The sequence below is a fragment of the Suillus plorans genome (assembly GCF_016647745.1).
Source record: "Suillus plorans strain S12 chromosome Unknown HD556scaffold_3, whole genome shotgun sequence".
In the NCBI taxonomy this organism is placed as follows: Eukaryota; Fungi; Basidiomycota; class Agaricomycetes; order Boletales; family Suillaceae; genus Suillus; species Suillus plorans.
The window spans coordinates 628,844-655,949 of NW_024537387.1; the positions used below are offsets into that span (position 1 = coordinate 628,844).

General features: G+C 49.1%; 11 protein-coding genes across 11 annotated transcripts; 3 read left to right on the top strand and 8 right to left on the bottom strand.

Moving 5' to 3' along the window:
* Positions 1-143: 143 nt before the first annotated feature.
* Positions 144-2,938, bottom strand: HD556DRAFT_490967 (uncharacterized protein). The gene is made up of 3 exons (XM_041310764.1): positions 2,752-2,938; positions 2,500-2,703; positions 144-2,429 (listed from the first exon to the last, which is right to left on the bottom strand). Exons 1-3 carry the CDS (start codon positions 2,843-2,845, stop codon positions 229-231), a joined length of 2,499 nt encoding a protein of 832 aa, XP_041166533.1. The 5' UTR covers positions 2,846-2,938; the 3' UTR covers positions 144-228.
* Positions 2,939-3,783: 845 nt separating this feature from the next.
* Positions 3,784-4,875, bottom strand: HD556DRAFT_491017 (uncharacterized protein). Its single transcript, XM_041310765.1, has 5 exons — positions 4,759-4,875; positions 4,556-4,667; positions 4,084-4,500; positions 4,011-4,028; positions 3,784-3,956 (listed from the first exon to the last, which is right to left on the bottom strand). Exons 1-5 carry the CDS (start codon positions 4,785-4,787, stop codon positions 3,870-3,872), a joined length of 663 nt encoding a protein of 220 aa, XP_041166534.1. The 5' UTR covers positions 4,788-4,875; the 3' UTR covers positions 3,784-3,869.
* Positions 4,876-5,737: 862 nt separating this feature from the next.
* HD556DRAFT_1477953 (ribosomal protein S5 domain 2-type protein) lies at positions 5,738-8,646 on the top strand. The gene is made up of 10 exons (XM_041308558.1): positions 5,738-5,970; positions 6,022-6,108; positions 6,164-6,171; positions 6,234-6,532; positions 6,643-6,887; positions 6,963-7,085; positions 7,106-7,524; positions 7,612-7,728; positions 7,815-7,994; positions 8,047-8,646. The coding sequence occupies exons 1-10, from the start codon at positions 5,879-5,881 to the stop codon at positions 8,214-8,216; spliced, it is 1,740 nt and encodes a 579-aa protein (XP_041166535.1). The 5' UTR covers positions 5,738-5,878; the 3' UTR covers positions 8,217-8,646.
* HD556DRAFT_1327282 (kinase-like domain-containing protein) lies at positions 8,543-12,050 on the bottom strand. Its single transcript, XM_041301568.1, has 14 exons — positions 11,899-12,050; positions 11,762-11,848; positions 11,611-11,712; positions 11,419-11,562; positions 11,241-11,361; positions 11,099-11,185; positions 10,967-11,047; positions 10,679-10,915; positions 10,341-10,622; positions 10,024-10,290; positions 9,375-9,972; positions 9,245-9,319; positions 9,179-9,193; positions 8,543-9,129 (listed from the first exon to the last, which is right to left on the bottom strand). Exons 1-14 carry the CDS (start codon positions 11,970-11,972, stop codon positions 8,756-8,758), a joined length of 2,544 nt encoding a protein of 847 aa, XP_041166536.1. The 5' UTR covers positions 11,973-12,050; the 3' UTR covers positions 8,543-8,755.
* Positions 12,051-12,470: 420 nt separating this feature from the next.
* Positions 12,471-14,451, bottom strand: HD556DRAFT_1437084 (ketol-acid reductoisomerase; the record flags this gene model as incomplete). Its single annotated transcript, XM_041305650.1, has 5 exons — positions 12,471-12,741; positions 12,789-12,909; positions 12,957-13,392; positions 13,454-13,672; positions 14,287-14,451. 5 exons carry the CDS (start codon positions 14,449-14,451, stop codon positions 12,471-12,473), a joined length of 1,212 nt encoding a protein of 403 aa, XP_041166537.1.
* Positions 14,452-14,804: 353 nt separating this feature from the next.
* HD556DRAFT_491503 (uncharacterized protein) lies at positions 14,805-15,251 on the bottom strand. Its single transcript, XM_041310766.1, has 2 exons — positions 14,876-15,251; positions 14,805-14,823 (listed from the first exon to the last, which is right to left on the bottom strand). The coding sequence occupies exon 1, from the start codon at positions 15,158-15,160 to the stop codon at positions 14,957-14,959; it is 204 nt and encodes a 67-aa protein (XP_041166538.1). The 5' UTR covers positions 15,161-15,251; the 3' UTR covers positions 14,805-14,823; positions 14,876-14,956.
* A 2,360-nt stretch (positions 15,252-17,611) lies between these two features.
* On the top strand, positions 17,612-21,048 carry HD556DRAFT_491735 (uncharacterized protein). Its single transcript, XM_041310768.1, has 3 exons — positions 17,612-20,421; positions 20,475-20,941; positions 20,994-21,048. Exons 1-2 carry the CDS (start codon positions 17,762-17,764, stop codon positions 20,707-20,709), a joined length of 2,895 nt encoding a protein of 964 aa, XP_041166539.1. The 5' UTR covers positions 17,612-17,761; the 3' UTR covers positions 20,710-20,941; positions 20,994-21,048.
* A 283-nt stretch (positions 21,049-21,331) lies between these two features.
* On the top strand, positions 21,332-21,885 carry HD556DRAFT_1226321 (Plectin/S10 domain-containing protein; the record flags this gene model as incomplete). Its single annotated transcript, XM_041297072.1, has 3 exons — positions 21,332-21,383; positions 21,446-21,629; positions 21,678-21,885. 3 exons carry the CDS (start codon positions 21,332-21,334, stop codon positions 21,883-21,885), a joined length of 444 nt encoding a protein of 147 aa, XP_041166540.1.
* An 81-nt stretch (positions 21,886-21,966) lies between these two features.
* HD556DRAFT_491574 (uncharacterized protein) lies at positions 21,967-23,955 on the bottom strand. Its single transcript, XM_041310767.1, has 2 exons — positions 22,203-23,955; positions 21,967-22,151 (listed from the first exon to the last, which is right to left on the bottom strand). Exons 1-2 carry the CDS (start codon positions 23,837-23,839, stop codon positions 22,049-22,051), a joined length of 1,740 nt encoding a protein of 579 aa, XP_041166541.1. The 5' UTR covers positions 23,840-23,955; the 3' UTR covers positions 21,967-22,048.
* Positions 23,956-24,124: 169 nt separating this feature from the next.
* HD556DRAFT_1225910 (phosphatase inhibitor-domain-containing protein) lies at positions 24,125-24,651 on the bottom strand (the record flags this gene model as incomplete). The annotated part of the gene is made up of 2 exons (XM_041297042.1): positions 24,125-24,378; positions 24,435-24,651. The coding sequence occupies 2 exons, from the start codon at positions 24,649-24,651 to the stop codon at positions 24,125-24,127; spliced, it is 471 nt and encodes a 156-aa protein (XP_041166542.1).
* Positions 24,652-24,795: 144 nt separating this feature from the next.
* HD556DRAFT_1327381 (uncharacterized protein) lies at positions 24,796-26,354 on the bottom strand. Its single transcript, XM_041301569.1, has 5 exons — positions 25,839-26,354; positions 25,759-25,776; positions 25,433-25,707; positions 25,083-25,370; positions 24,796-25,026 (listed from the first exon to the last, which is right to left on the bottom strand). Exons 1-5 carry the CDS (start codon positions 25,971-25,973, stop codon positions 25,011-25,013), a joined length of 732 nt encoding a protein of 243 aa, XP_041166543.1. The 5' UTR covers positions 25,974-26,354; the 3' UTR covers positions 24,796-25,010.
* Positions 26,355-27,106: the final 752 nt, after the last annotated feature.

The following is a 27,106-nucleotide window of genomic DNA, read 5'->3' on the forward strand; positions in this document are numbered from 1 at the left end:
TGAGTAAAACGCGCGGCAGAGGAGGGAGGGAAACCGCGCCCTGCAGTATCAGTAGCATGTTCACCAGTGGAGCATGCGAGTACTAAAGTACGATAGAAAAGAGAGAGATAAACGCAACAGTGCCGCGTGATTAGAGGACAAGACGATGAAAAAAAACAGACCCCTTAACATATGCGAGAGACACCAGATTATAGAAGATCCACATGTTGGCAAATTCCAGCAAGAAAATTACCACCCTGAGTAGTGGTAGTCGTCCGCCCAACTTCGATTTCGAGCCATTGCGCGTTGCCTGCGCTCATCCCTATCCTGAGCCTCGGCACTCTTGGTAGCGCTAGGATTCTCCCCGACCGAAGTCGTCGAAGCAAGCGGTCGCAACCCACCGAGTACGCCATTGTTCGTACGTCTCGCGTTTGCAGCTGGGTTGGTAGTACTGCTTACCTGCCGCTCCCACAATAGTTGCCTCCGCATGCTCTCTGACAGCTCAGTGCGAAGCATTATTCGCCGGGTTGTGCGCGGCGTCATGGGTAGCGCGGGAGCAGGAAGGTTATATGGATGACCGAGGGGTATAGGTGCCGTGGATTGTGCAGCAGGAGCGATATGATTCTCCAGCGTATGTTGAGTCACTTGCGATGCATTGCCGTTTTCCGGTGCGCGCCGCGACATTAGCGCTTGAAGCCTCTGCTGCGCTACACTCCGCGATACCTGGATCTTATCGTCCTCGTCATCGTCGTCATCGTCTTCACCACTCTCATCTTCCATCTCTTCCTCCTTCGGGCGTCCCTTTGGCCTATACCCCCCTTTCTCGTTCTCTGTCCCCTTCATTCCAGACGATGGGGGCTTCGAGCTCGACACGGCAGTGATTTGTGCAGCCAGAGGTAACGCCGCCGAACTTTTACTTGTCTGCAGCCTTGCAGGCCCCGCAAACCCACTAACACTCCTTTGTGGAGCATGCGCCTGCTCAGCTTGACGCTGTGCTTGCCGTTGCATCCGCACAAGATCCGCGGTTGAATGACTCAAGCGATACGGATGATTCGGCGGAAATATCGTAGGGTTGGGGTTCATGAGCTGAGAAAGTAACCCGGACTGTGTGCGATTGAGATTGGAGTAAGAACGTTTGGGAACCTTTGCGAAGAGGTCACGTTGGCGCTGAGCCTCCAGTGCAGCCCCGCGTAGTCCAGTTTCCTCAGCTTCACGGGCTTTGTCCTCAGCGTCCATGTCCTCAGAGGCCCATCCAGAGTCATCCGCATCAGTGGTCTCGTAATCTTCCTCAGAAGTACTGGCGACAACGATGGTTTTCCGCTGTTGGGGACCCGTGCCGTTGCTTGCATTAGAAGCAGCATTGCCAACGCCGTTGGCGTTTCCGTTGACTACAGTGTTACCACTCGCAGTAGAAGGAGCCACGACCGGCCGCGCAGGCTTTACATTGATAGCCGTCATACCGTTAATCGCAGCGCCCAATCCATTAACCACAGGGGCAGGTGGAGGCGGTGGAGGAGGAGTGAGCTTCGCCGAGCTCCCGTGAGCAGATTTGGACCCATTCGACGAGTTCGAACCAATATTAAACATCGCACGCGGTTTACTATCCTGATTCGAATGCTTGCGCTGAATCGAAGGCCCGATGTGCCTTGCGGAGTGGGTCCGTTTTGCCAAAGCCGGCCGGGCAGACGATCTCCCTAATTCCTTGCCCTTCTTTGGCCTAGTACTGGCACGATCTTTCTCTTTCAGCTCTTTCGTGACTTCTTTCTCAATATCAGTGCTGTGCATCTGACTGGAGGCCACGCTCGACGCATCGAACAAGTCAACACGGCTCTTTCCGCTCTCCGTTGAGCCGTCGCGTTCCGGAGATGCATCTTCAGGGCTCTGTTGTAAGAAAAACCTTCCAGAGACCTTTGAGGACTCGGCGCCTCGGACCGGGGCCAGGGATGGTAAAAGTCCGTCTGGTGGAGTTGACTGCGGGAGCGGCTGTTCCGCCTGAGCTTGACGTTTCATGATTAGTGTAGGTGGGGGAAGCGGCGGTAGAAGGAACGTTGATGGTGGCTGTGAGGCACTAGTTCGCTCTTCGCTGAGGGAGGGTGTCATCGGTGGAGTAGGTTGGGGCGTGGGGTTGACGACGACAACACGCGGAAAGTAAGCTTCTGTAGAGGTAGGCGTCGAGGGAAGCTGAACGGAGGGGACGGTAGGTTGTTGAAGCGAGCGCGGCGATGGCGTCTTGTCGGGTATAAGAACATTATTTGGCAACATGTCTATTATTATTCGGCCAACAAACGAAGAAGATTTGGGGCGGAAGGAAGTGCTGAGAGGCGGTGCTACGGGGGTGCCTGATGAGAATTGGGGTATGCACAGACGCTCAGGAACAACAGGGCTCGTTGTGGATGCAGGGGATGGAGGATGTTGATATAGAGATGTCGAATGCGGGCAAGGGGGTGTGCCTACATGTGCGGAACACAAGGAGAATGCGAGATGAGCAAAGACGAAAAAGGAAATGATCCTCGGACATACCTAAAGGCTGGACTACCTCGACAGGGTCGGTAAGGGGGAAGAACGAGTTGCGGGTATCGGACGATACTGTGAGGTTCGAGATGGAATCCGGTGTAGGAGGTAGGTATGACTGCTGAGACAGAATAAGCTCACGGTGCCATAGCCTCCAAGAGATATTCTCAAGTCTCCGGCCATCCTGAAGTGACTCCTTGCACTTGGTAAAGACTAGAAAGAGAGTTAGAAAGCTGACTGATGCATGCAGCCAAAACTTACTAGTCCAGAGAGCTGAGAGGGCATCTTGCCCTTGAAGATCTTTCACTGCATCAGGCGTGACAGAGAGTACAGGTGCAGGGAAGGATGTGATCATGGAGATGGGGCAAGGTCAAGGACGTTGGAGGATACGAGCGCCGTTGGGGACTGTAATCGACGTTTGAAATCGCGAGAAGACCCTGGCTGCTAAAAATCCCAGTTGTTCTAGAATGAGGAATTCAGGGATTTCTGGAATTCAGTTTACCGGACCAGATATCGGACCTGACAGATATCAAGCGCTGGTCTTAACACGCCCTTGCAAGGCCGTGTATGGTCTTGAATGTAGGAAGAGAAGGATGTGAGAGAGAGCTACTTGAAGAGTGAGTTTCATTGAAACCACTTGTCCCGATTTGCACCTTGTGGCCCTGTGGGTTCCCGGTCCGACCGCCAGCACAACGACACCGGCCTCATGCCCTGACACCCCCGATTATCCTATTTTTTTTTTTAATTTCCATCCCTACAACAACTCAGACTCAAATCTGAATCATGTGCATGGTCACCAGTTCACCTTTCCACGTAAATCGACAGCCAACTTCAAAATTTGCCAGATCGTTCGTGACGACGTACTGCGGGCTTTATATTCACCCTTTAAACAAACTTTTTTTTAAATAGTAAAACTTCTTGAACAAATTATTTTGAAGTAATTTTTATTTTATGGTTTATTCGAACAAGACGTGACAGGAGAAACGGAACAAGTCGCGAGCATCAGATAAGCCTCTATATCACTTGATATGGGCCAATATGAACCTAATATGCAACCATACGAAATGAAAGCGAAAGGGACGGGGCCTGCGTCAATGCGAAATGTGGCTGACATCCAATCGATATATCCGGCTTGCGAACGAATTGGCAGAATTAGTATATGTATGTACACTACGCTAACACGAGCTGCTTCTGGTGTTGGTCGGTAGCACCGGCGTTTGTAGTAATACTTTTGACCCTGAATTCCCGCGGATTCCAAGTGTGGGGTACATACTACGCGGGTAATAGCTCGGTCTGCTTCGGTGCGGAGGAACCCTTGACATACACGTATGTAGATGCGGGGACAATCAACGATCAGGTGGACTTTGGCTCACCTCGGACTAGCGGTAGAACTCCGGCATCGGCATCTCATTTTTACAAGTCCCTTTTTCGAGGTGATATTTCAACCCGTTTGCGTTCAAGTACGTCTGTTTTCCATCAGGTTTCCCTTCTCATCTTCAATACGCCGAGCCTAGACTTACTTTGGTGCAATCAGGACGCTAATCAGCGGAAATTAATGGGGCGACCATGTGGGCGTAATCAAATAATGCTTACGGGACAGTTATACGTCTTGTCTTTTTTTCGTTGACGAGGTCGATGGACCCGTTTCCCAGTGCGAACTGGCTTGCTCTTCACTTTGGTGAACGAGTTTTGTGGTAGAAATTCTTCTGAACTCGTCTCTACGGGACTGATCGGCTCTGAACTGAGAGAGGGCGAAGACCAATCTGATGCCGAATCGAAACAAAATGCCGGGTCAAGAAACGCCACTGGAGCCTTTGGTGCAGGATAACCCAACACAAAACTCATGTAAGGTCCCTCGTTCTCGTGATCTAAAAAGCGCAGTATCGGGCTAGGGTTCGGGTACACAGCATTTCCAGCGCTGTCGAACACCACGACATGTGCTTCCTCAAAGTGATCCACCAATGAGTGAAGGTCTCTAAGAGACAAACCGCAACATGTGAAATCGGAGCACTGCGATATACGCGTCGCATCAGTCCCCACAATCAAAAATAGAGAATGAGCCTACAATAGTTTGTTCACGCTCAACGAATGGAGTGTCGTCGGACCATGGAGACAAGGAACGTGGCAATGATCCGGCATGTGCGGATATGGGCGGGGCATACTGAGACCATGGGTATCTGAGGCGTAATGAGTAAAAAAACGTGATTCGTTAGCATCTCGGATCCAAGTCAAGGGAACGAGTATGGGGACTGAACGTTCTAGACTTACTGGATCTCTAGATGTTCGTAACTGTTCATGCCGGCAGACTTGGACGACAGAGAAGATGAGAGCAGTTATGATGGGTGAGCAGACGAGATTGACGCGAGCTGGTGTTGATCTGGGTAACTATATAATGAGCACACTGAAGAGCCGCGGATCAGGTGTAATAGTAGCCCGCGGGATCCAGCTAATTAGTTTACACAACGTCGAGTGGTCTACAAGAGAACAGATGAGTAAAGTGCTCTGGTCGACCTCGAAGGCTTGATCGATGGTGATAACAAGGAAGACTGTAAGTCGGCGTAAAAGAGGCCGTACATGAGACAAGAAGCTGATAAATTCAGGTTACAGGGGCACGGTAGCTAAGAAGGTTGGGAGCAGGCAATTAATTATGATGAAGACAAAATAGTAGAAAGTCACCAACGAGGATGAAATCAAGAGGAATGAATGGATGATTCTTGGCTTCGTTATCCATCTGGGCCATTGGTGAAATTAACTTCCATACGCGTGTACATGATCGATGATCAGTGGTGCAGGCACCAATACGAGGGTGGTTGCTTCAATCGGATTTGCCAGTCCTTAGCACTCGGATGAGTCTAAGATCGATCGGACCGGAGCACGCCTACCAATCACCTCTGCGATTCCCAAAATGTGATTCTGCCCTAGCGGTCCCTTGCAGATCTGTGACTTGATCCAGGGTATGAGCTGCGGCAGAAAGAGTCATGGCGACAGATCAAGATGAGGGGTATCATGAATGAAGAGAGCAGAGAGGAGGATCATAATACACAGCGAGACGTCTCGCAGTCTCGCGATCATCGCTATACACGAGCTTAATCAACATCGCTCTGCATTTCGGCGGAACACCAGCTGTGTGAGTGAGCACCAACGTTCGCATTGCTCTCCGTGCACCACTTATGTACACAAAAAATTGATTTCAGACAGCTTGCAAGGGATAGTAACGTCGCGGTAACGTATAGCGGCTAGACTCCCTGCCAGCCTACAACAAGGACAAACAAACGCAAGTACTCATCAATAAATCCGGGCCTTCTGTCGTGCCCCGGGCCGCCCTTGCTCTGCACCGAGGCTCGGCAGGGGTGGAGTGGCCCTTACACTTCGTTTCATATTTGCGAGGATGACAGTTCTTCCAGCAGCTGATGCACCAATCCCCATCTTCACCACCCTGAAAGAAGTGTATGGCAGTCTCGCGACAGCAGCCAAACACGCGTGAGTCTGGGCCCTAGGTATTGTGTACTATTTTTTAATTCTTCTAGGTAGAGAACGCTGGGACGAGCTTGTCAGAGAATTTGAGACCAAGTTCAGTCACAAACCTACCTATATCGCCCGAGCCCCAGGCCGAGTCAAGTACGTTTACACTCTCCTTTTCCCACTGATGTTCATTATTCCCTGTGTAACACAGCCTCATTGGTATGATAGTATAATCTCATTAATATCCACAGTACAATGCGGTGCTAATTTATGGGATGCAGGTGAACACATAGATTATGCGGACTTCGGTGTTTTTCCAGCCGCTATAGAGCATGATATTCTCATTGCTTGTGCTCCGCGGCCAGCGCCTACCGCTACCGCGCATCCTGAGGGTTATTCGCCAGGCTCTGTCGTAGCTGAGAACCTTCACACTCGTTACACACGCCAGGTCTTCTGGCCGACTCGCCGTCACACGCTTGGCGACGACGTTCCCCTTGACGCTGTGCGCGTCGCCCCCTGGCACTTGGACATCGATAAAAGCGAGCTACGATGGGAAAGTTATGTCAAGGCGGGATATTATGTATGTGTCTTTGCCCCTTTCGTGTTCCTTCTCCAGCCTTTGACGTTCATTCGTTCCTCACCTTCACTTCAATCCTTCATGAGTTTTTATATGCTAATTGTCGGGCATAGGGTGTTCTGAATCACTTCTTCTTTCCATCGTCCATATCCCCCGTTCCTGTCCCTGTTGATATTCTTGTAACTGGAAATGTCCCTCCTGGTTCTGGTCTTTCAAGCAGTGCGGCCATGGTCGTCTCGAGTACGCTGGCATTTTTAGCAGTCAATGGTATTTTTGACGGGGAAAAGGCCCCAACCAAGGGTGAGCTGGTAAATATTGCAGTGGAAAACGAGAGACGAGTTGGGGTGAACAGTGGAGGGTGAGTGTCGCTATTTTCTGACAGCTTTGTGTACCCCTCAATATCCACGCAACTAACCGCTCACTTTCTTTGCAGGATGGACCAATCGGCTTCCGTGATCGCTCTTCCTGGCAGCGCACTATATGTTTCATTCGTGCCTTCCCTTCATGCGGAGCCAATCGTACTTCCGCGCGACGCCGTGTTTGTCTGTGCTAATAGGTACTGCAGCCAGTTCATAGTCGTCCAAAACTTCCTGACAGATTTAATCTCGGCGACAGCCTAGTCGTCTCCAATAAAGCAGAAAGCGCTAAACACCACTACAACCTCCGTGTTGCGGAGACCCTCGCAGCTGCCCGCCTCCTCTCTCATCGTCTTAATCTCCAAGTCGACTCCATAGACGGCGAAAACACGAAGCGGCACCTCGTCACCCTACGTGAAGTCCTCGCTCGGAAGAGCGGCTTCTATCGAGATGAGCAAGATGCACAGTTGGAAGATCTTGTGCTGCTCCAGAAAGGATTGGTGGACATGTTGGAAATTGCTATGGACTATCTGTTGCCAGAGTTTGGTGATAGAACAGATATCTCCCTAGATGAGATGATTGGCAAGAGCGGGATGGGTGAGGCAGAATTTAGGGAGTTGTATCTTTTGGGGGTGGACGGTGAGCTTTTTTTGATGGTGCCCATTTTATTCATCACTCTGACTTGATGCTCGCTCTGACATGTTTTGCTGTTTGAAAATTCATCAGTGGAGACAACTAACTTTGAGCTGTATCTCCGTGCTCGGCACGTTTTTGAAGAGGCGCTCAAAGTGCTCAAATTTAGGGAGGTCTGCTTAGCTGGAGGAGGTGCAGTTTTTTCCTTGGGTCCGTTTTGTGACAATCAAATAACACTATCTACACTCGACGATGCCGCTGATCGACATATCGCTCATCAACCCTTCAATCATCAGGCAATGAAGAATCCAAGCTCCAGACCCTCGGTAAACTGATGAACGAGTCGCACGACAGCTGCCACAGGCAATTCGACTGCTCCCATCCGAAAGTGAACGACCTCGTCCGTGTCGCGCGGAGCTTTGGGGCAGTGGAGACAGGACGAGGAAAGGGGAGAATATATGGGAGTCGTATGACCGGTGCGTTCTGTTTCATACACCCCATTGGCCTCTGATTTTGATGCGCTTGAAGGCGCTGGCTGGGGTGGTTGCACCGTTTCTCTCGTACATCGAGACGATGTTGAAGCGTTTATCATGCACGTGAAAAAGAAATATGCGTCATATGAGGGCATGAGCGAGGACGACCTTGCAAGCTGTGTATTTGCGACGGAGCCGGGGATGGGCGCGTGTGGTGATTTTTGATTTTGGTTTTGAGAATTCTTGGGTGTGCTGATGATGTTCCTTGGACAGTGTTCAAGTTAACAGATTGACCACCAGACTGGAAAGCCGGTCAGGGTTCGATCACTATGCTGGTAGTCTTTTGATCGTTGTCGATTCAAGAAGAACCCACGAAGGCACCACTCGGGTGTTGGTTGCTGAGAGGCTTGGGGAAGGATACACGAATTGTACTTACTAGTTTTGGAACTACAGGAACTTTGCCTTATGTCGGAGTGATGGTGTATGACTTGGCCTTGCAGTCTTTTCTCGGAATCGAAACATTTGAGGCATCGATCAATGCACATTGCAGACCGTTTTCTCCTGAGTCTGTGCCTGGTAGTGATTAATCCTTGCACGAATCGATGTTAGAAACTACATAAATAGCTGACAAGTATAGCAACACTTCCGAAATCCAATACCCATAGGACCACGTACGGTAAAAGCTGCGACAAGTGCTCATCATCAAAGCGGCCGAAAGCACAAGCACAATCCCAGCAAAAATAGCACACACACCACTGGCCCGCTCAACTCCTCCAATACTGGGCCAAATCATGAATCCGATCTAGCACAACCGTGAAATACGAAGTCTCATTCAACAACGCCTCGAAATGCTTGATCGCCTCCTCCTCCGTCAAGTCCAACCGAAACTTCTCCTGGATCTGCTCATGAACGTCGCGGTGCTTGATGTCTGGAATGTTCGCGTCTACCATGAGCGCTACCAAGTTGAGAATGAGGTTGGCGCTTTTCCGGAGGATCGTAAATGCGGTGAAGCAGTAGTTTTTGAATCGCGCGTAGTGGGTTGATTGGGCTCCGCCCATGCCATCGACCATCTCTTTGCAGACTTTGACAGGAGGAGGAAACGGCTTTGGGTCCCGACCAAGAATATACCCAAAATCGACTTCATCAAATGTCAGTAGCACGAATTATACGGACAAAGTTACACTGACCATGGAAAAAGTGACCTGTGAAGCCAATATTAAGAACTGGACCCTTCTGGTCATAATTCCACTTACCATCCGGTGTCAGTAAAAGGTTGTCCAAATGCCGATCACCCACGCCTAGCAGGTATGTCACAACGCAGTATCCAGCTATCGCCAAGGTTTAGCACACATCCTCCAGTCAGGATTGCAGAACGAGACTCACCACAGCTGCGCACAAATGTATCAATAACACTCGGCTCGACTCCATACGTTCCAACGCTGCCCTCATCCGGATTGTTCGCTCTCAAATAGTTCAAGAGCGTCCCATTCTCACTGATGATTGCTGCGATAGTCTTGCTGGGGATAAATTGCACCATACCCTGCAACAGCCCAGTCGCCAGCACATCGTAGGGGATGAGCTTCAAATCCAAATTCTCCTTCCTGAGCAACTGATCCATGAGCGTGAACAATTGGAGGACAAGCTGGTCCTGGCGCATGTCATCGCCATCTTTGAAAATCACAGGGTACTCCGTGCCATCAGAACACTGAAAATATAACAGGAAGGGGTAAAGATTCGACTTGAAGACCGAAGACTTTTCAGCAATGATGCCCGTAATCTCTATGCGTGCGTTGAGCGGCAGAGGTAGAGGAGGGATGTTGACGAGCCCGTTCTTGGAGTCGTTGATGAAAGAGCGAAGTTTCTCGATTTTTTTAGGTCGTGGGTCTTTAGAAGTGCGCAGCTCCTTGGCTCGTTTGGCGAGGGTCTCGACGAGGACACCTTGACGTCGCATGAGCTCGCGGCGTTCACTGCCATTCTCGGACTAAGGAACAGTTTCATCAGCGAGGATAAACATGAGTAGGAGGTCGATGACCTCTAAAATCTTGCTCAGAAACTTGAACACCACCCGCCCGTACATTTTCGCCACGACCCTATCCTCCAATTCCACTTCTACTATCAGATACCAATACAGCCGGTTACCTAGTGTATGGTTTTGTACTCCACGTGCGATCAAAAAGTCTGTCAGCCCGCTATCGTCATGAGATATTGCACTTGTTGTTGATCGACTCGAGCGCTGCTCGCTAGCGGCACTTTCAAATTTGAGCGCCTGTACGAGTTGCAAGAGATATAACAGAAGTTCCTGCCAAGATCATCAGTGCCGCGATCAGGAAGGGAAAAGAAATATTTGACTTCGTCATCTGCGCGGTTAAGCTGCCGTACTGCAAACGCTCTTACTCTCGAGTCCACAGTTCCAGGTCCGAGGAGCTCCAAAGCATCATCCGTGTCGACCTCTGTCCACATTGGCAGTAGCTCCTCCACTGCTTGTTTGACTTCCGAAGGATCGCGCCAAGTGACAGACTTGAGGAATTTGGTAAGCCCGCGCTTATCTCGTGCGAGGTAAAAACGAAACTTCCAGATGAGGTCTTTCTCCTCGGAGTTGAGAGGCTGAGAGGGCGCATAATTAAGTATTTCCTACAAATGGCGTGTGAGGAATTCATCAATGCATAACGATTTGGTGTTTTGCGCACATTAAGCTCATCTCTGATCTTGGCATTTGGTTTGAGCTCTCTGTCGTATGGACTACTTCGGTGACTCCGCACGAGTCGACGATGCTTGTCCTCCACGGGGTTTTCGCGTGCAATCTCGGGGTCAAGGATGGCCCAGAGGTGTGGATCTGTAGCAAAATAACTGGGAAGTACAGGTGTAAGAGGTGCTTGGGCTGCTACTGGAGGTGCAAATGGTATCGTTGCCTGATTCTGGGCCTCCTATAGAGAATAAAACGTCAAGGAGACTACATTCAAGAAAGAGTGACTGACAGCTTCGCTGAATATCACGGGAAAGTCGAATCGTGGAAGGTCGACATAAAGATACATGTTTTCTGACTTCTCTGTCTCCACCTTCAGTCTTCTTTGAGTGTTTGCATTTGTATTTGATCGTAGAAGACTTACAGCGTGTATCTCCTCCATTTTTCTGAAAGCCATATTGTCTAACCAATCTGACTTTGGCAAGTCGCCACGTTCGTATTTCTTCACGAGCTGAGGGGAAAGTCAGGAATGAACGAGCGTACCACAGAGCTGTCGTGCTGCCTACCTTCTCTAAACGACCCATTTCATCCCTGTTGCCAAGTTTACTGGGAGTTTTAGTCTGCATGGAGCCGTCTGCTTCTTGACCTGCCCAAAGCAACAAACGGTGTTTTCCCCGGCGCAAAGTCCTGACCCAGTGACCGCATGATAAGCATTGTGATGCAATTTAGATATACCTGGCGAACCATTTCTTTCCAAACATCCTAAACGTTGTGCCACCGACGGGCACCGCTGTGCGTGGAGCCCCGATATCCCATACAGTAAATGTTATCTGTGAACTCAACGGGAGGTCGCAGTACCGAACGGGCAACGTTATCCATTCGTTCCACCTGTATAAATAGTCAGATCAATCGAGATAAGTGCAAAACAAGGCGTACACATAGTTGTTCTTGAAAGCTTTGAAGGAAGTGCGGAAGGGTATGGTCAGCGGCTTGTTATCCGCCAGGAGCTGGCAGGAGACATAGAGGTCTGAAAAAGCCCTGACATTTGGATCAACATAGAGAAGTTACATATCAGAGAAAAACGCACGAAGATTGTGCACCGTGAAACCTCAGTTCTGGGTTCTCGAGTAGCTCTGAAACAGAGGGTTGTGGTATTGATCCTTCTAACTGAGAACTAGTGCTGAGTGTGGGCAAGTGGCCCGCAAGATGAGTAATGGTGCGTACATGCGGAAAGTGACAGGGAGCTTGAGATCAGATAGCTTTGCAAAAGTGAAGTCGTCTCGGTTGTCCTTGTCCATGAAGAAAACGGCGAGCTTTTGGACTCAGTGGGAGGTATTATTCTGGAGAGATGCTAAAGTAAGTGAGACTTATGCATTTGCATTTTCCTGACAAATGGAACTATCCCCGGTTCTTGATTTGTCGATTTCCCGTTGTTGTCCTTTATTGTGAAGCTTCCCTGCCGCGCTCCACGAGCGCAAGTTAGCGCTTAGCACTCATGTCCTCCTGAACTTGTTCCTCGTGATGTAGCTGCTTACCCTGTCTACTATGATGTTCCTTCAATACTATTACCTTGAATATCACACCACTTTGAAACCCCCGAATCATTTTCACCTGGCTCTTGACCTCTGAATTTCTTCAACATCAGTCTCAACCCAGAGTATGGCAAGTCGTAACATTTATTCAAGAATCACATCTGTACATTGTGCTCTCCGACATGGCATGTTTCGGGGCGCTTTTGGTAACAAAATAAATAAGTAAGCTGAGTTAAAGCAGCTCCAATTCAACCACAATCTTATCTATTCAGGCTTGTAATCGGGACGCAGCGACCGCACAACCTTGCCTGCCCGCCAAATTTCCTGGTCGTCGATCTCCTTCAGCTCTTTGGCAAGATCTTGGCGGTACGTCGAGCGGCCGTTAAATTCGAGAGCCTTGCGGGTCTCCGTGCCATTCCGCACACTCTCGTACAACTGCTCAAAGATAGGCGTGTTGGTCTTCTCAAAGATAGGTGCCCAATCAAGCGCACCGCGGCGAGCGGTTGTGGAGCAGGCATTGTACATGTAGTCCATGCTACAAACCATGAGGGAAAGGATAAGCGACAATAAAACACAACTCACCCCTTCTCTCCAATTAAAGGGTACAGGGATTGGGTGGCCTCCTCGACGGTTTCATTGAAGGCTTCCGAAGGCGAGTGGCCATTGGCACGGAGTACCTTGTACTGCGCGCAGAACAGACCCTCTGATAAATAATCAGCTGGGAATAACTCGTGGTGTAAGAACACTTACGGATGGCACCCAAGAGCACACCACGTTCACCATAGAGATCGGAGTAAACCTCCTTCTCGAAGGTGGTCTCGTACATGTACCCTGATCCGATAGCGACACCAATGGCAACAGCCTTTTCCATGGCTTTACCAGTGACGTCTTGGAAGACGGCTACACTGGAGTTGATCCCACGACCCTCCTTGAAGAGGGTGCGTACGGTACGGCCAGATCCTTTAGGTGCGACTAGGATAACATCAACGTCCTTGGGGGGTATAACTTTTGTGTCTTCCTTGTATACAACAGAGAAACCGTGCGAGAAGTAGAGGGTTTTGCCCTTGGTGATCAGAGGTGCAATGGTAGGCCATGTCTGTGACTGTGCAGCATCGGAGAGAAGGTTCATGATGATCGTGCCGCGGTTGATGGCTTCTTCGATGGGGAAAAGTGTTTCTCCGGGAATCTAACGGTATATCAATGTTACATGAGATGCCTGCAAGCCTGACAAGTTGACATGAACATACCCAGCCATCCTCCATAGCCTGCTGCCAACTTTCGCCATCTTTACGGACACCAATGATAACATTGAGGCCGTTGTCACGAGCGTTCAAACCTTGACCGTGGCCTTGAGAACCATAGCCGATAAGAGCGAGGGTATCATCCTTGAAGTAGTCTTGGAGCTTCGAGAGAGGCCAGTCGCTCCGCTCATACACAGCCTCCTCAGTGCCAGCAAAGTTGAGCGTCTTCATCAGTGAACAAATGATTGCTAGCCGTGGGAACCACTGCAGAAGGATCTAATCTGCTCCAGCCAAACTCATTACAACAGTTACTTAGCATCCTGTGATACACCCCAAGAGGCATACCACCAGGGGCCGTGGACATAAATCCATCATCCAGCGGTAATCGCAAGCTCTGGGGCAGAGTCTGAGCGGAATGCGATGCATAACCTGCGCCCCAAAGCCACATAAGCAATCCAAAAAACCAAATATGATAGGACCGACATTACCCGCATCGTCGTCCTTGAACTTGATAGCAAACATGGTTCCCAACGCCATTGTTTCATCGAAAATATTCAGGAAGGATATCAAAGTGATGAACTCTGGATCCCAGGAACTCCACACTCTCGTCGCTAAAGCCCTTTCACTGGCTTCAGGCGTCCATTTTACCAATCGCTCCCACACACAGATTATTCTCTACTAAACTACCAACTAAATCAAAAGCGTTGCATTCGCAACCTGCCATTTAACGGCACGCGCCGTATGACTATGTCCATGCAACAACGCGTCCACTTTGCTCTCGCTCGTGAACGCCGAAAAGATATGGTCGGACGCGAGCGTTACTGACAAAGGCAACACACGGCACCGCCGGGGAGGATCTTGGTTTTTACTGAGATGTCAAGGTTGACACCAGGTAGAGGGGCCGTATTTTCGAATCCTAGGCGGTATAGCCCTACGGAGACTTCGTCGAAGATGACTGGAAGAGGTGTAGGAAATAGGGCGGGGTCGCAGACGATGTGGACCATGATGAGTTGGAATAATGGATCCACGAATATCATGCCTCCTGCGTCAATTACGGTGGGTTCGATGGTTGATAAGATATTGCAGAGTATTCCCCGAGGATTTTGTCAGCTAGAAACGTACCCATGTTTCCGTCAGAAATATTGTGTTTTCTTTCCTTATCTAACATACGACTGGTATGCATTCATTCTTCTTGGGCACAATACACTTGGTGTTCGAGACAGTAGAACAGGTAATCATGATATCCTTGAAGCTTGAGGCCTATCCTTTGTGAGGTATCGCAATCTACTTGCCACGAATCAACTTCTGCCTAAGAAAAGCAAACACACCAACAGTGCGAATGGGCATGAGATTGTGAACCAGAAAATAGCGATAATCTTAAGACGTTATGTGAGCACGAGATCCAAGCAACTTCCGGTAGTGACGCACAATAAACGCGACGAATCCGAAAACGATGCCAAGGTTATGCCAATGATTATTGTATGCGATGTTGAACCTCGAGAACATGTCCTAGTCTGTAGTCGTATAGGGACAGTACTGACAGCCTTCTGCAGCTTCGGGGTTCGTGAGATAGCTGCCCGCGAGTCGCATGAAAGTACCCATGTACTTGTCGCACGTCAAACCCTTCGGTAGGTTGACAGAGACTAGTTCCGTGTAAGAGCAGCGAATAGCTACGACGACTAAAATGTGTGTGGTTATCCAGCAAGATATCATTCATAGACCTTGACCAAGGGGACCCTCGATGATATATGTGAAAGGAGAGACATTGTACAACCATTTCCACCACTTAAGCCCCATGGATGGCTGGATTGTGCCGTCACTGATGGGCTGTCAGTACGATGTAACGTGGTTCAAAGCATGCATCTCACAAGATCAAGACAAAGATAATGAGAGTTGTGAATTACAGGGATCCAATTGAAGTAGTCGGTGCCATGGACGCGATGACATGTCCAAGCATGGTATAGTACAACGGGACAGCGACAGAGAGCATGAGGAACATGTAGCCTGCCCAACCTGTGGGGAGTCCGATAGTCTAGTAACAGCAGAAAAAGAACATTGTCAAACTTGTCATGTTCCAAGGAAGCTCAGCAGCAAGCTGCGACACGACGAGAGCTGTCCAGTAATACATTCTGCTAGAACGTTCACGAGAGTTTCGTACACTGTACGAATGTCAATATAGACGGCCATGATCTGATGGACGAGGGAAATGCTGAGCACGAGGACGAGGAAGATTGACTACCACGGAACACTTGGCGTTTCATGAGGTCTCTAAGTACCTGCTTGAAATCAGATGCTTGCTCACTTCCAATGGGGGAGGATATATCTGACGGTTTTTTAAGGAGTGAGGGAGCGGTTGCGTCTGAATTAGGCCTAAAGGTAGATTGTGAAATGGAGCAGTACTAGCCTCAAGTACTGTTCCAAGAACGTGGAACGAACGCCAGCTCCTTCTTCACCCAGAAATCTGCTCTCAAGCCTGTTAATTCTATTCCCTGATTTGATAGCGATAATAATCTTGACTCTTGATTATGACCCTGCGAGTGCAAGCTCGGAGCGAGGTGAAGAACCACGTTTGGACATTGGTATTGTCTACGGGGATAAGACGAATGCTTGTTTCCAAACCGATGATCGAGCCTCAATCTTGCCGGAACTGGGTATATTATGTGATGTCGATGTGAGATGATCTTAAACGCAAGGCGAACATGCAGAGACTTGACTAAGCTCTTCCAGTCAAGTTCTGGTGGATTTCTTGCACTTGCCTGATGCAAGGGTCGACCATGCTGTAGGCAGCTAGAGATCAAATCTAGGTAGATATGACGCCACCATTTTTCGATAGAGATAAAGATGGGTAGTGGCCCAGTGGGTTCTATAATTCTTCAGAATGATTAATAGTCTCCCCTAGAACCAAAGGCGAATGGAGATTATGGCATGCTATACCTGGAATGGACAATTGCAATTGGTTACACCGTTTATGTTCAACCCCAGAGGCGCATAGTGCAGAAGCTAAAATAAGTAATAAGAACTTTCTCGAATTGCAGAATTCACTACCGCTGCCCTGCGGTGTCCGCCGAGTCCATGACGTTAAAAAGAACGCGAAACATACAGCAAACTCGAGACCAAAGTTAAAAAGTCAGATAACAGAAAGAATAGCCGCCGCACTATGCCGTATGCACCGTACCGTGGACACTAGAGTCGGTTTCAGTTAGACTGGTGACGGTCCAGCCCGACAACGAGGCAAGCCGTCAATAGACGTTGAACTGGTAAATCTGGGTTTGAATTCGCATACTTATAGAATTGTTTCTAACATAAGAGTAGTCACGAGACCTGTTACCCATAAGAAAATTAAAAGTTTCGTTGAAATTAATGTTTGAATATTGAAATATTGACGCGAAACACCGTACGGTCAGAAGCCTTATAAGTATCTAGGTCACCAGTCTAAGTTACAGTGACCTTTACCCAACCAATTTACCTCAGGCTTCCCCGACCCCAAATGTAAAATATGAACGAAAATATGTCATAAGTTGTTAACTTGACATTGATTTTTAGTCACGTGCTGTCGTCGCGACTCAGAAATAGTTCAATTAGTTGAACATCGTTGTCGCCTCCCTCTCCATTTCATTATCTTTTTCGTTACTCCGTTTCACCTCTTGATTTACATATTTGACGCGACATTCAAATAGACCCCCATCGGCACCCAAAATGATCCCTCCAGAGATCCAAGCCGCTGCCTGGGCATTTCTTCTAGACATGCTGCTTCGCATTTTCAGCGTGCATGTCACACAGACTTTGTACGCCCTCCCGTATCTCTCGCCCCATCTACTTCTTGGGCCTACTTCTGCTTATTCGCACTCGAAAAATGTCATGCTTCCAGAGGATTTAGCTCACTCTCAGCCATCACTTTCAATGTCAATAGCCACATCTTCTCCTGTCTCTTCACACGATACACCTACTACAACATTAACACCACTATCTCCAACTATGACACCTTGGGTTCTCGATCCGCTGGCGGAACCTAATCACGCTTTCTGGTTTCACAATCCACCCCCAGGTGCACTGCACCCATCACAGAAGCGCACGCGCAACGCAATATTCCCTTCCTGGGTGCGCCAGCAGGTACCCGCGCCCAGCGAGAAGCAGCACAAAGCACTCGCCCCTTTCTCCCCGCGCATAATCACCTTCTGTCCTATGCTGCTCTTCATCCGTTATGTGCTTACCTTGAGTGCAGCATACCTCATACTATCTGTGAGTCCTATACCCCTGAAACCGCTCGCCTCAAACTGATACACCTCGGTGATATTTTCTGCATAGGTCCTCGCGATGCTCGTTGCTGCACCATTCGAACGGTCTTCGGAGGTTGTAGTTTGTGATACACTGCTTGTCAATCCTGGTGTGGCGAGCCTTATGAGAAGGATATTTAAGATAATGAAGCCAGGTGCTGCAATCGCTCGGTATATCGCGGCATTTCCCATGGCTGCCCTCCGTTGGTCATGGCCTATCATAAAAGAAGTGATATCCAAGCTCTGTCATTTTCTCCGCACTGGTACAGCACGCCTCACCCAAATTCTAGTAGCGTGCTTCAGCAAAGTTGCGCACATGTCGTCTAGCGCTGCTCGTTACATCGCTATGTTCATGGTGACTGCACGGGGGTGGCCACTCTTTATAATTCACCGGTTTTACGCCTTGCTCACTGCCTGCCTTTGCTGGATCCCAATGGGTATCAAGTCGATCTGCTATGTCGTGCAGAGGAAACCAGCCACGAAAGCACAAATTCCGATCATTACCATAACGCCTGCTGAGAACGAGGAGAAGAGCGCATGCGAGAGCGTCGATATTGCCGCGCTGCTGGAGGAAATCGGTGATGGAACTACTAGACTTGAACCACTTCTGGGGGATGCAAACCCAAGTTTCGCAGATTGTCCCGAAGATGGCATCGTCGACGAGTCGCAGGTAGATGATCCCCTCCTCCATGCATCTTGCGTCCATGTCGGTGGTGAAGAGGAGCCTTTGGTTGTCGAACAGCACACCTCATTTGGCGGACAGGAAGTGCATACCAATCGTCCAGACCACGATATTAGGCTAGACGCTCCTGACGATACCGTGCCTGGCGTGATCACCGGAAAACCTGAGGTTCACGTCATCTGTTCACGGGATTCTGGAGGCCTAGTGCCAGTAGTTAAAATCGAGGGTCCAGAAGCCTATTTGCCACTAGTGCCTTCCGGGGATGATGAATCAACGGTGACAGCCTCAATTCCTTGCAAAGCAGGGTATCCTATTATCCGACTGACGCCAAAGGGAAAAGCTCCTGGTGAGCAGCCGACGTACTCGGAAGGAGGCGTCTACCGAAAAACTATTCCTGGCAGCGCCGAGCTTGGAGCTATGGAACGAGATGATATCTATAATAATCAGCACGTTCTCAATTCGTGTATCATGATTGGTGTCCCTGAACCGAAAGGTCCTGGTCATTGTCCAGGGACTAGGTCATCAGCGGATGAATCCCGTAGCGATCCAGCCGTGGAAAGCATAAAGCCTTGTAGGGCCGTCCAGTCCCCACTACCGGCGTATTCCTTGGCGCTTAGCCGCAGCACGGCCTCTGAGTCGTCATTAATCGTCCAGGGCGAGAATGAAAGGCGGTTTGACACTCCACCTGTTCTGCGTCAAAAGAACAGCAATCAACTCGAAGACAACAGTCCCAACAGAACATGCTTGGCGCCATGTGATGAAACGTTCATGCCCGAGGCGATTATGGAGACGAAAGTGTCAGTCTTTGCTCCCCCCTCTTCGGCTCCACGGAAGACGAACATGAAGGAGGGTAGCTTGTTTACGACGATACCGGAGGCTTCGATGCCTGGCGAATTTCCCTCTGTACAGCTGTCTGCCACACACAACGATCAACTGTCGACATCTCAGAACACCAAGGAATGCCCTCCGAGTATAAAGGAAGGCCCTACTAAAATAGCGTCAGACGACAAACTTTATTCCACATTTAATTCCAATCTCGAAGGTCAGGAGCCAAGCAGTGAGATATGGGATTTTTCAAAATCGGGAACAAACGCACCATTCCACCGGTTCTTGTCGGCATCCATGCACGCTCCTTCGGGACAGTCATCAGAACAGAATCATTGTATTGGGGGAGTCATCAAGTCCAGCCCCGCAATGCCCCAGTCAGGAAGACAGCAACACGTGGTTCTCAGCAAGAACTCCTTGAACAATCAGGCAGTGTCTTTCACACCGCAAGGCTTGGTTCTGAAAAGCACATTGACGAGATATGACCCGCCTCTCCGACTCGTTGGACCAGGCCTGGAACAAGCCGACCACGCTTTGAATGTGAACCTCTCCAACCCTACCCATCCAAGGAAGTACATGGCTGATCTACCTGATCACATTGCAAAGGCATACAGACCGCAGCCCTTGCACTCTGCCGGAGCCTACGTGACTCATCGAAACGTTCCCCCTCGGATGACTGTTTCGGGTTCCAATTACATAACGACTCACAGAGGTCCTTCAACTCGCGGGCCCGTCCCTGATTGGGCTGCTGAGGCTGCTGCGGAGCGAAGGTCTGTAGATATGCATATCTCCGCCCCGAAAGTGTATCTGGGAACGCCAGCAGCCCGCGCGTCCTCGTTGCACCAGCCTTCAGGTACAACGCCACTACGTATGCCCATTCCGGAAGATATTCTCAGTCCAGCTCCCCAACGTGTCGCATCCAAAGTGGCCAGATGGGCCGCCGAAGTAAACCGCGTGCGAGAGCCTGCAACGAGTCAAATTTTCGAGGGTTCTAGTCTCGATGCGCAGGTCAAGGGTTGTCGTCAGGAACAGAGGCCGCTCCTTCTGAACCGTAAAACAAACACAACGTTATCGCGGGACGATACGCCAGCTGTTTTCCCAAGCACGTCTGGAGCTGCTTATCATGGTCAAGAAAAAGCGTCTTCCGAATTTGTAAAACGGGCCGTTGAAACGCGCGATCAAGAGCAAACAAAGTACGAGGATTTCCTATTAAAAATGTTCGACAAAGTATTTATGAGAATTTTAGGACTGTCCAGGGGCAGTACATCTCTTACTACGAATCCCTTTGTGCGAGGAACATGGAAGATATTATATTAGAGGCGAGACGGATCAACGCGGATATGGGGAGGTCGGCTTCGACCCGACAATCTCCTACTACACTGAGCGACCTCAGCTTGAACGAGTGGTTTAGTCGGGCAAGGGATCCAATCTCCGGAGACGACATCGAGAGGATGATCCGTATGCTCGAAAGGGGGGCCTGATATGTAAACTTCCGATGGACCATGGTTGCAGGTCTCGTCATTCAGCCGTCATGATTGTTGGAAGAGCCTCATGCAACGAGCCTGTGAACAATACTAGTGTCAGTGCGATTCTGCGTGTTTTTGCCGCCTCTTGTTTTGTATCAATGTAACCGTACCTTGAAAACAAATTGTATCAGCGTCCGTAATCCCTCAGACCTCAGATAGATCTAAGGAAGTCGTTACTTCTCGTAAAGTGCGGTTAACCTTGAGTTCGCGATAAGTAGAGTTCGAAGTTCCTTTTTTAGAAACATTCATACTCCGCCGTTGCTCGTCGAAACCTAGTCCGAGAGGCACGCGTACGCTGTCCAGCTCGACGTCAAGACTCATTTCAAGGCCCTTCCTGCCCGTCAAATCCTTGTGAGTACCGTTCAAGTTGTCTGGGGTGTATTAGGATGCAAAGAAGAGTATCAGAAACTCTCTATGGCTGGATGGGCTACCTCCCAGTTGGATGACATGACTGACTCCAGTCTTCCTCAGCCGGACAAGTGCGAGATCATCATCGCAGTACGTTTGATTCCTATGAGCACTGTTCAACCCATTTCAACTCTTCCTCAGCTTCCCCATTTCATTCAATTAGCCCAGCATGATTATCACCAAACAAAACAGGCGCACCATCTACGAGAACCTCTTCAAGGGTGGGTTTTCAGCATACAGGCCTTGCGATGGTTTTCCAGAGCTCATTATCGATTGATCTCAGAGGGTGTTCTGGTCGCCAAGAAAGATTACAACGCGCCGAAGCATGAAGAGCTTGATGTCCCTAACCTTCAGGTCATAAAGGCCATGCAGAGCCTGACCTCCAAGGGCTTCGTTAAGACCCAATTTTCGTGGCAGTGGTATTACTACGTTTTGACTCCTGAAGGTGTTGATTATCTCAGGGAGTGGTGCGTAGTCTTGTTATGTCGTATCTATCCGGACTCATGTATCAATAGGCTACACCTCCCCAACGAGATCGTCCCTTCGACTCACAAGCGGGCCGCTCGCCCTCCGCGCCCAGCAACTGTACGCCCTGGTGGTGGCGACGGTGCTTACCGCGCACCTCGCGGCGACCGCGATGATTACCGGAAGAAGGAGGGTGGTGCGCCCGGCGATTACAGGCCATCATTCGCAGGTGTTGGTCGGGGCACACCTAGAGATTAGGGTGTTGGCTGGTGCGAGGCGCCATAAGTTCGGTCAGAGTGCTAGAACTTGCATCCCTCGGTGATCGCAAAATTTTGTATGAGCATGTTCCATGCATGACTATACTATGCTTTCCTTCGCGTTCCTTCTCATTTGTCCACTTCAACTTCAGGAACTAAACTCGCTACCATTCTCCAAATAACTCCACGACGTTGCGGATGTCCAGAGCAATTTCCATATCCCTCATTACGCTCTCTCGAAATTCGACTATTTGCTTCGAAGAGGAACTGTGGTCTGCCGTTGATCAAATATTACCACCTGCTGTCATGAAGACGCACCTCGTCTTGCTGCAAGCCTTAGATCCGCTGACAAACACCTGAGACTGCATCGCCACCAACTTGTCTAGGATACCTGAAACTCCTGAGTCTTCCAGAATCTCTTCTTCAAACTGAACGTTCCCCTCGAACATTCTCAGCCTTTTTATCTGCGATGGTAACTCAGTCATGGCATATCCCTCCAGATCACCACCTGTTTGGAATGCGTCCTGAAGGATGTTCATGGCTTCCTCATGCTCGGGCGTGACAACTCGAAAAGTCCCAGATCTCGCGCTCTTAGTCTTCACACCACTTGGCTGTTCTGAAAAGGTGTGGTAGTCGGTAGCGAACCAGACTAGCTGAGACCCCGAGTCATCGTCGCCGAGCACTGAACGAAGAGTAGAGACGAGCGATGCCGCACACCACGCAAGATTTTCTACCGGAACACGTTCTAGTTGCCAATGCACCGCAATATAGGATCCTGTGAAGCTTGCTAATCTTTCTGCAAACTCAACAAGCGCATGAGAGTATTGCAGGTCTATGTTGGGCTCAGGGAAGATTGGGTGGCGTAGATCCCATTCGATGGCTAACACGTCAGATCTCGGAAGCGCGGCAAGTTCGTCTGAGAAATATTCCATGGAATCCACAGCCTCTGAGAGAATCTGGATAAGACGCTGGCTTGTCGATGGCTTGATCGGATTGTTGCGGTAGAACTTGAAGGAAATTATAGAAGAGCTTTGGTAAAGTCTAGGAAATTTAGAGTTTAGGCAGGAAGCGACTTTGTGATCTGCAAGGCCATGATCGATGGTGAAATGGTCATCAGGCAGTAAATCTCGTTCGCCACTTTTGCTGACGCTGAAAGATATGGTTCTGCTTGTAGGTAAGATGGAACGCGTTTCGCTCCAATTGTTAAATACAGTGAAAGGCAAAGTGCTGATAGCGGGGAGGGCGCTTCTGAGCGGGTCCACGTCGTAATATAAATCAAACGACCATTTGGAACAAGCCCCCATGCGATTGTTGCCTACATTCGGGAGAACAAGAGTGCGATTCAAGCTACTTGCGAGAATAGCTAGTTGGTGGAGGTGCAGATGGGTTTTCGGTTCTTGCTCGGCGACACGGAGAGGAAGAAGAAAGCGACATGGGAATGAACCACAAACTGATTCGTCAAATTGGACTGCGGCAGCAGCTGACAGTATACTAGAAACGTGAACGATTGTATGTTCTGGAACATCTTTAGGCTCAGGAATTCTGGTGACAATCGGGGGCCATTTGAGATGGGGTCGTGTGACTGTTGAGGGAGATAGATCGTGGTGATCATTGGGTTCGTGGATATCATGAAGAACATGAAGGACGGTTCGATCAACGATTTTTGGTGACGGTGAACGTACTCGAGTTGGACCTATTCCGAAATCTGTGGTGTTCGGTGGAGTAGGCGACGTCCCTGTACGTCGCGACACCGATTTCGACAGCGAGATATAAAGACTGCCAAATATGATAATGACAACAATGAGACCAACAAACTGTAAAAAGTTGGACGGCAGACTCGGATGAGTTGGACTACGATACCGCTGTTTGAGCCTTGGAGACAGCGAACGCGCTCGATACGATGGAGAATCTGTCGTTTCTCGCGAGCGTTTCGACCTTTTGAAAGGATGATACATGGTTGAAGTACCAAGGCTTGAAGGTCACAGTTCAAGTTGTAGGGATTGGAGGCTCCACTAGTAGTAGGAGTCAAAAACTTCCACAACTTGAACAGGAGCGAAACATCTTAAAAACATGTCAATAAACCGAATGTATGCGGTAGGCTCAGCTCCTGAAAGTATGCGAATAAGGGTATTATATATTCTACAAATCTATAGGTAAGGTACCAAGGATATATAGCCCGGCGGACAACCTTGACATGCTCATCGTCAGAACAACGCTCCATACTACTTCAACCCACACACCTAATTCCTTTTATTCTTGGGGTTGCGCTCATACGCATTACCACTCGAGCCCGCTTCTTCTACTTCATGAATCACTCCCCTGTTAGGGGCGTCACGCGTAGCAAGTCCATCGCTGTGCCCGTTTCCTTCTGGATGATGCATCCTTCTCTGACGTGGGCAATTACTATGCTGGCAGTCTGAATCAGAGTCTGACTCAGATGATTCCTCCTCAGATGATTCGTCAAACCGTCGAGGTTTGTGGTATATACAGCAGACTACGGGGGTGGTCGAGTCAACACCGCCACAAGAATTCAAGACTCGACACACTCACTCTTTGACTTTTTCTTGCCGCATCCCTCATTGTCAATCACGTCTTCATCCCACGCAACTCGCTGACGAGTTTTGCGTGGTTCACCCCGTAATCTAAGAGTTCCCACAACCCCAGGCTGACTAGCGTCATCTTCTGGACGTGGCTGCGAATCGTGTAGCGTAATCGTCCTGGATCCATCAGCGGGCGCAGATGTGTGTGTCCTTCCCTGAGCACTCATCATTGATTAGGGACAATGTTACTTTCAGTAAGTTGGAAGAAATGGGAAGAATCAAAGTGTTGTCCATCTACGAATTTACATAAGCAGGCGGTACTGTTCCATAAACTTCCAGTGACATCATGGCCAGCTGAGCGGCTTTCAATATTCAAGTTTCAAATGTATTGAGTGATAATCATTAAATCGACATGCAGTACAATTACAACATAACATGAAATCGTGAGGTATGATGGGTTGTAATGGATGCGACGTAAATAGTACAAATTGTCCGAACACGATGCAGCGGAACGAAAATATGCTGGTCATGCAACGATCCACGTTGCCGAAAGATAATCATAAGTCATGAAGGCGATGATCTTAGATTAGCCATAAACGACCCTAAGATACGATCCGGTTAGTTTCACGGTCCGATCCATCAAACTTTGACTACTTACCCCCTGGCGGTCGTGGATATAGGTTTGAAATCTGTTCGGCCAGATTCAACGAAATGGCGGAGGACTTCCGCCCAATCGTCTCGTGAATCCCACGAGATTTTACTAGGTGGGTCGACTTCCACAGGCATAACTTGAGAAATGCCACCACACTGCACGAGTATAACAAGGGTTCCAATTCCCCCACTGCGTCGACAGCGTTCTTCTCGTCGGCTGATATCAGCGGCTACGAGTGGATCATGGCTGGTTACGAATGTCCGAGAGACTATATGCGTATTTGCCACTGAGAAACTGCGTGTCCGGCGGAATCAGTATACATTATCCCCACTAAGTCCGGCGACACTAGAACTTACCGATATAATGATTCGGCATGAGCATTGTAGCTCAGCTCGATAAGCAACGCACTTTGCCGGATATTGGCAGGCAGGCGCTTTAATTGAAGGGCTTGGAAGCCGGCCCATCCGAGAAGTGAAGAGTGTGTTGAGGTAAACTTGCGAAGGTACTTCGCCAAATTTTCATCAGGATATGCAGGCCCGATGGCCTGCTGTTTTGCACCTGACATCTGAGCAGCGGTGTGCTGACAGATGGTCTTGTGAGAAGGCCAATGCGATTTTTGGCACTCGGTGGACTACAATATAGGGTTAGAAAAAGTCATGCTAGTGGAGACTGAGTAGCTTACACAATACTGGGTGGTCATCTATGGAAAGATAACGATGTGATTAGGGGGGATGATGATCGAAGGGAAGGGAAGGGGCTTACACAACCACCACAGAGTCTAAACTTCTGGGCAACTGGGTTTTCAACTGCACCGCAAGTATCGCAGATGCGATAACCACGTTGCTTCTGGTGTGCATGGGGAGGAGCGGAATAGTAGTTGGCTGCTGCTGGTGCCATTGTAGTAAGGATGTAATATGAATAGCTCGGATACTAGTTGGTTAACCTCCACCATGATTGTCTGGCGTGTTTTATAGCTGAAAGAGTTGATGTGTATGTCCATCTTGGGCGAGCGTGTCAAGAAGTTATTGCGATCTTGGTGGAGAACAAAAAGTAGGTCTGGTGCTTTTTGTCTTCAATGTATCTGAAAGTAAGACCCGGCAAGGCCTTTTGTGTCTGTAGTCAAGGAATAGATGCGGATATGCGAAAACAGTGCTTCCTAAATGCCCAATAACAATAAAGCAATGAGAAACTGAAATCAGTGACTGATAATCTAGTGAGCAAGACAATTAGCTCAGAAAGGAAATGAAGCGAGAGGAAAAGTGTTTGTATTTGTTTGTTATAATACATTTTTGGATATGCCGTTAGTGCTAATTGTTGGTTCACGGTGGGGGCATGATTCGTTGTAAAATATTACATGGAACGTCTTCTCACAACTTTGACAGCAGATCCGATCGACCCTCCGACCAAAATATCATATCGAACACTTGCGCCCAACTAATCTAGCAACTTCAAAGGAGACCTTTTAGCCGCAATCTCGGACACGAGGCACGGATGGATCCTGTCCAGTGTTTGAACTGGTTAGCTCTTGCCAAAAACTCGTAAGGATTTCACAGCACTCCGTGAACCATATCGCAATTAGCCTTCGGCTACTCTTTGAACCTTATTCCTTTGTCCTGTGCTCTCTTGGGCGCCATCTTTTCGTTTTTTCCATCTCTTCGTAATCATCTATTAGGCGACCGACTCGGAAATGAAACCCTGTTCAAGGTTCTTGCGAGAAACTCCGGCTCTGAGCAATCATGCTCTGTTCACTGGCGTCTCTTCTCGTCACCACCCATATCATTAAACGGCATCTACTCGAGAGCACTCAAGAATGACATCAATTGACGTCGGCATGGCACCTTTTGTATCCTCCGAATGGGTTCTGTGATCTGGATCAGAGTCTACCTCTATCAAAAGGTTGTCAGTCTTCGATGCAGTGCAAGCAGCTTACCAGAGCCACACCTTTGTATCGATGTTCTATATCTAGGTGGTGTCCTCTTAGCTACCCGTCCTGGTATATGAATGGTCATGCTTGCTATGAGAAGCGGGAC

Bases quoted from the DNA above. Each gene is read 5' to 3' on its own strand.
- HD556DRAFT_490967 (XM_041310764.1), bottom strand. From the start codon at position 2,845: ATGATCACATCCTTCCCTGCACCTGTACTCTCTGTCACGCCTGATGCA. The intron at 2,704-2,751 runs GTAAGTTTTGGC...CTCTCTTTCTAG, and splicing joins CCTCTCAGCTCTCTGGACTA to TCTTTACCAAGTGCAAGGAG. The intron at 2,430-2,499 runs GTATGTCCGAGG...CCGCACATGTAG, and splicing joins CGAGGTAGTCCAGCCTTTAG to GCACACCCCCTTGCCCGCAT.
- HD556DRAFT_491017 (XM_041310765.1), bottom strand. From the start codon at position 4,787: ATGAACAGTTACGAACATCTAGAGATCCA. The intron at 4,668-4,758 runs GTAAGTCTAGAA...ATTACGCCTCAG, and splicing joins TACGAACATCTAGAGATCCA to ATACCCATGGTCTCAGTATG. The intron at 4,501-4,555 runs GTAGGCTCATTC...CGTATATCGCAG, and splicing joins TTGAGCGTGAACAAACTATT to TGCTCCGATTTCACATGTTG.
- HD556DRAFT_1477953 (XM_041308558.1), top strand. From the start codon at position 5,879: ATGACAGTTCTTCCAGCAGCTGATGCACCAATCCCCATCTTCACCACC. The intron at 6,533-6,642 runs GTATGTGTCTTT...TGTCGGGCATAG, and splicing joins ATGTCAAGGCGGGATATTAT to GGTGTTCTGAATCACTTCTT. The intron at 7,525-7,611 runs GTGAGCTTTTTT...AAAATTCATCAG, and splicing joins GTATCTTTTGGGGGTGGACG to TGGAGACAACTAACTTTGAG.
- HD556DRAFT_1327282 (XM_041301568.1), bottom strand. From the start codon at position 11,972: ATGGACAAGGACAACCGAGACGACTTCACTTTTGCAAAGCTATCTGAT. The intron at 11,362-11,418 runs GTTCGCCAGGTA...TCACTGGGTCAG, and splicing joins AGGATGTTTGGAAAGAAATG to GACTTTGCGCCGGGGAAAAC. The intron at 9,973-10,023 runs GTCATCGACCTC...ACTGTTCCTTAG, and splicing joins TTCTGAGCAAGATTTTAGAG to TCCGAGAATGGCAGTGAACG.
- HD556DRAFT_491503 (XM_041310766.1), bottom strand. From the start codon at position 15,160: ATGATATCTTGCTGGATAACCACACACATTTTAGTCGTCGTAGCTATT.
- HD556DRAFT_491735 (XM_041310768.1), top strand. From the start codon at position 17,762: ATGCTCGTTGCTGCACCATTCGAACGGTCTTCGGAGGTTGTAGTTTGT. The intron at 20,422-20,474 runs GTACGAGGATTT...TGAGAATTTTAG, and splicing joins CGCGATCAAGAGCAAACAAA to GACTGTCCAGGGGCAGTACA.
- HD556DRAFT_491574 (XM_041310767.1), bottom strand. From the start codon at position 23,839: ATGTATCATCCTTTCAAAAGGTCGAAACGCTCGCGAGAAACGACAGAT. The intron at 22,152-22,202 runs GTGCGTCTTCAT...GGCAGACCACAG, and splicing joins AAGGCTTGCAGCAAGACGAG to TTCCTCTTCGAAGCAAATAG.
- HD556DRAFT_1327381 (XM_041301569.1), bottom strand. From the start codon at position 25,973: ATGGCACCAGCAGCAGCCAACTACTATTCCGCTCCTCCCCATGCACAC. The intron at 25,371-25,432 runs GTAAGTTCTAGT...CCGGACACGCAG, and splicing joins CATGCCGAATCATTATATCG to TTTCTCAGTGGCAAATACGC.